This window comes from Myotis davidii, unplaced genomic scaffold (assembly GCF_000327345.1).
Source record: "Myotis davidii unplaced genomic scaffold, ASM32734v1 scaffold211, whole genome shotgun sequence".
Taxonomy (NCBI): Eukaryota; Metazoa; Chordata; class Mammalia; order Chiroptera; family Vespertilionidae; genus Myotis; species Myotis davidii.
Window position 1 is genome coordinate 1,479,744 of NW_006282523.1, and position 2,568 is coordinate 1,482,311.

The 2,568-nt window shown below is 65.0% G+C and overlaps 2 protein-coding genes across 2 annotated transcripts in view; both read right to left on the bottom strand.

Annotated features, from left to right (window-relative positions):
* The window catches only part of CD7 (CD7 molecule), a 4,860-nt gene extending 2,851 nt beyond the window's left edge, over positions 1-2,009 (bottom strand). The window contains exons 1-2 of the mRNA XM_015559902.1: positions 2,001-2,009; positions 345-479 (exon numbers count right to left, since the gene is read on the bottom strand). Of these exons, the coding sequence (XP_015415388.1) occupies positions 345-479; positions 2,001-2,009 (144 nt within the window). The remainder of the gene's footprint in view (positions 1-344; positions 480-2,000) is intronic.
* The window catches only part of SECTM1 (secreted and transmembrane 1), a 3,873-nt gene continuing 2,990 nt past the window's right edge, over positions 1,686-2,568 (bottom strand). Inside the window, exons 4-5 of the mRNA XM_015559908.1 lie at positions 2,380-2,566; positions 1,686-2,147 (exon numbers count right to left, since the gene is read on the bottom strand). Coding sequence (XP_015415394.1) covers positions 2,144-2,147; positions 2,380-2,566 — 191 coding nt within the window. The 3' untranslated portion in view covers positions 1,686-2,143. The remainder of the gene's footprint in view (positions 2,148-2,379; positions 2,567-2,568) is intronic.

Below are 2,568 nucleotides of genomic sequence, written 5' to 3' on the forward strand. Positions count from 1 at the left end.
GCCCCATGAAAGGTCACTTCCTGGGTGGGCGGGGCAGGAGTCTGGCAGCGAGGGGGGTGGGAGGTGCTGGGGCCTCGGAGGGCTTCCTGGAGGCAGTGCCCTGGGTGGACAGGACCCTGAGGCCCAGACTGGGGGTGGCCCCCTGCCCCCCACTGTCCTGCCGAGTGCCCTCAGGCTGCGGGTTGTCCTGGCCCCTCCCCAGCCGCGTCTCCTCAGGGCACATCAGGGCAATGGAGACAGCAGGGCAGGGGCCCAGGGCCAGGAGGAGGGCCCCTGACTGGGGTGGGGTCAGGCTCCTGCTGCCTGGTCCTCTGGATCATCCTCTACTAGGACCTGCCTCGTACCGAGACCTGGCTCTCACCACCGTGGCCGCAGCGGGGGCTGGAGGGGGCCGACTCGCTGTCCTTAGCAAAGGCCTTGAACACGACAGCGGGAGACAGGCCCACGCACAGGCCCAGACTCCGTTCTTCCCAGGAGCCCTGCGGATGTGCGGGGCCCTCACCATCACCTCAAGATTAAAATGACTTTTTTGTTTTGTTTTGCTTTTTTTTTGTTAATCTTCAACCCAAGGATACCTTTTCCGTTGATTTTTAGAGAGAGAGTGGGGGGGGGGGCATGGATGTGAGAGACACATCGATTGGTTGCCTCTCGCATGTGCCCTGACCAGGGCTGGACCGAACCTGTAACCCCAACAGGTGCCCGTGCCCCTGACCGGGAACCAAACCCGAGAACCTTCGGTCAGCAGCCGATGCTCTAACCACGGAGGAAGCCGCCAGGGCTCAAGGTGCCCTTTGATTTCCCCTGCAATGCAGCCACGCTCCGGTCGGCTTCGGGCTGGTGGAAACCCTAACTTCCTGTGGCCCCGGGGCAGGGGCCTGGGTGCTCAGCCCGTGCCTGCAGGGCCAGCCAGGCCCTGCAGTGGCCGACCCACTTTAACCCCCGGGGGTGCTGGGGTCGCCGTGGGGAGGGGCCGCCGGACGGCCAGAGCGGGTTAGACTCAGCACGAAGCGGCTTCTTTTAGTTTCTACGTCTTTTCCATTAAAATGTGTATTTCCCTGATCGCTAGGCGGTTTGCTGATCACGTTGTTTTACTCACTTTAAGAGTAAGCGTTGGGGCCCAGCTGGTGTGGCTCAGGGTTGAGCGGTGACCAATGAACCAGAGGTCAGGGCTGGATTCCCGCTCAGGGCACAGGCCCGGGTTGCAGGCTCCAACCCCAGTGGGGGGCGTGCAGGAGGCGGCCGATCCGTGAGTCTCTCTCATCATTGCTGTGTCTCTCTCTCCCCCTTCCTCTCTGACATCAATAAAGATGTATTTTTTAAAAAGTTGGCCTCAGGGGTGCTTTTCAAAGCACCAAATACACTACGATGCACTTGGTGAAAATGGACTCCGTTCGTGGCGATGGTGAAGGGTGTGGCCTGAGCGGATTCGGGTGGGGAAGGGCCAGCGGACAGGGCAGAGGGCGAGCGGTGGGGCTGGGTGGGCACCCTGGGCACAGGCCCTGCCCACCGCTAACGCCGCAGCGGCCGGCCGGCCTCTTTCCAGAGGGACGTGCGCCCCCTCGTGGTGGAGGCGGCACACAGCGTCTCGGGCCTCTAACCACCGTCTTGGATGAGTGGTTGTGGCAGGAGGGTCCCCAAAACTTACTCCTGCTCGGAGTCAAGCAAAGACTACGCACAAGGTCAACTGCAGACCAGCCTGGAGCGTGTTGGAGGCACAGCTGGTCCCCGGGAGCCCCCTCCCCAGCCCAGGAAGGGGGGTGCAGGAGGGGCTGGTCTCCTTAGGGCAAGGGCTTTGGAGCTTGAGGTGTTTACATTTTCGATGGGGGAGGAGCCGAGAGGGAGGGGGAGCAGGGCTGGCCCCTGGCTCTGCTGTGAGTGACCAACAGGCCTGCTCTCCAGAGGGACCGTCCTGGGTGGGACACGGAGCTCCCTCGCTGGAGGCCCCTGCGCACGGCCAGGTCTCCTGCCAGCCGACCGATGGGTCCTGCCTCCCTGGGCACCTCAGGCATCCGTCCACCAGCTGGGGGCAGGGGCGCAAGGAGGCTCCGCTGCTGGGGTGTCGGCAGCTTGGGGGTGTGTGGCTTCAGGGGCTGGATTCCAGGGCCAGGTGGGCCTGCTCACCTTCCGGATGGGCACCGCCTCCTCACCTGGGGAGGGAGGGAGGGGGCGTGAGCGACCGGGCTGTGCATGCTTAGGCACACGCAGACACGCGTGTATGCGTGTGCCCGTGTCCCGGGTCTCAGGGAAGTCCAGCTCCATACTGCCCTCCAGGGTGTCCTGGGGACAAAGCGGGGGCCGGTGGCCGGTGGGGTCCTCTGGGGCCCTGCACTCCCTCCACTTCCCGCCCAGCCACCGGCCAGGGCCGGGCCTGGTACCTACAGGAACTGAACGTGCGGGGGGCGCCCACGGCTCCTGCGCCAGAACTGCAGGCCTCCCAGTGCCAGGACGCAGAGCAGCATGGGGACCAGGATGAGGGCCACGTGCAGCCGCCCCGGGGGCGGGTCCTGGGCCGAGCGCAGGTCCTGGGCCGGGAGGGGGTCCTGGGCCAGGAGGGGGTCCTGGGTCCCT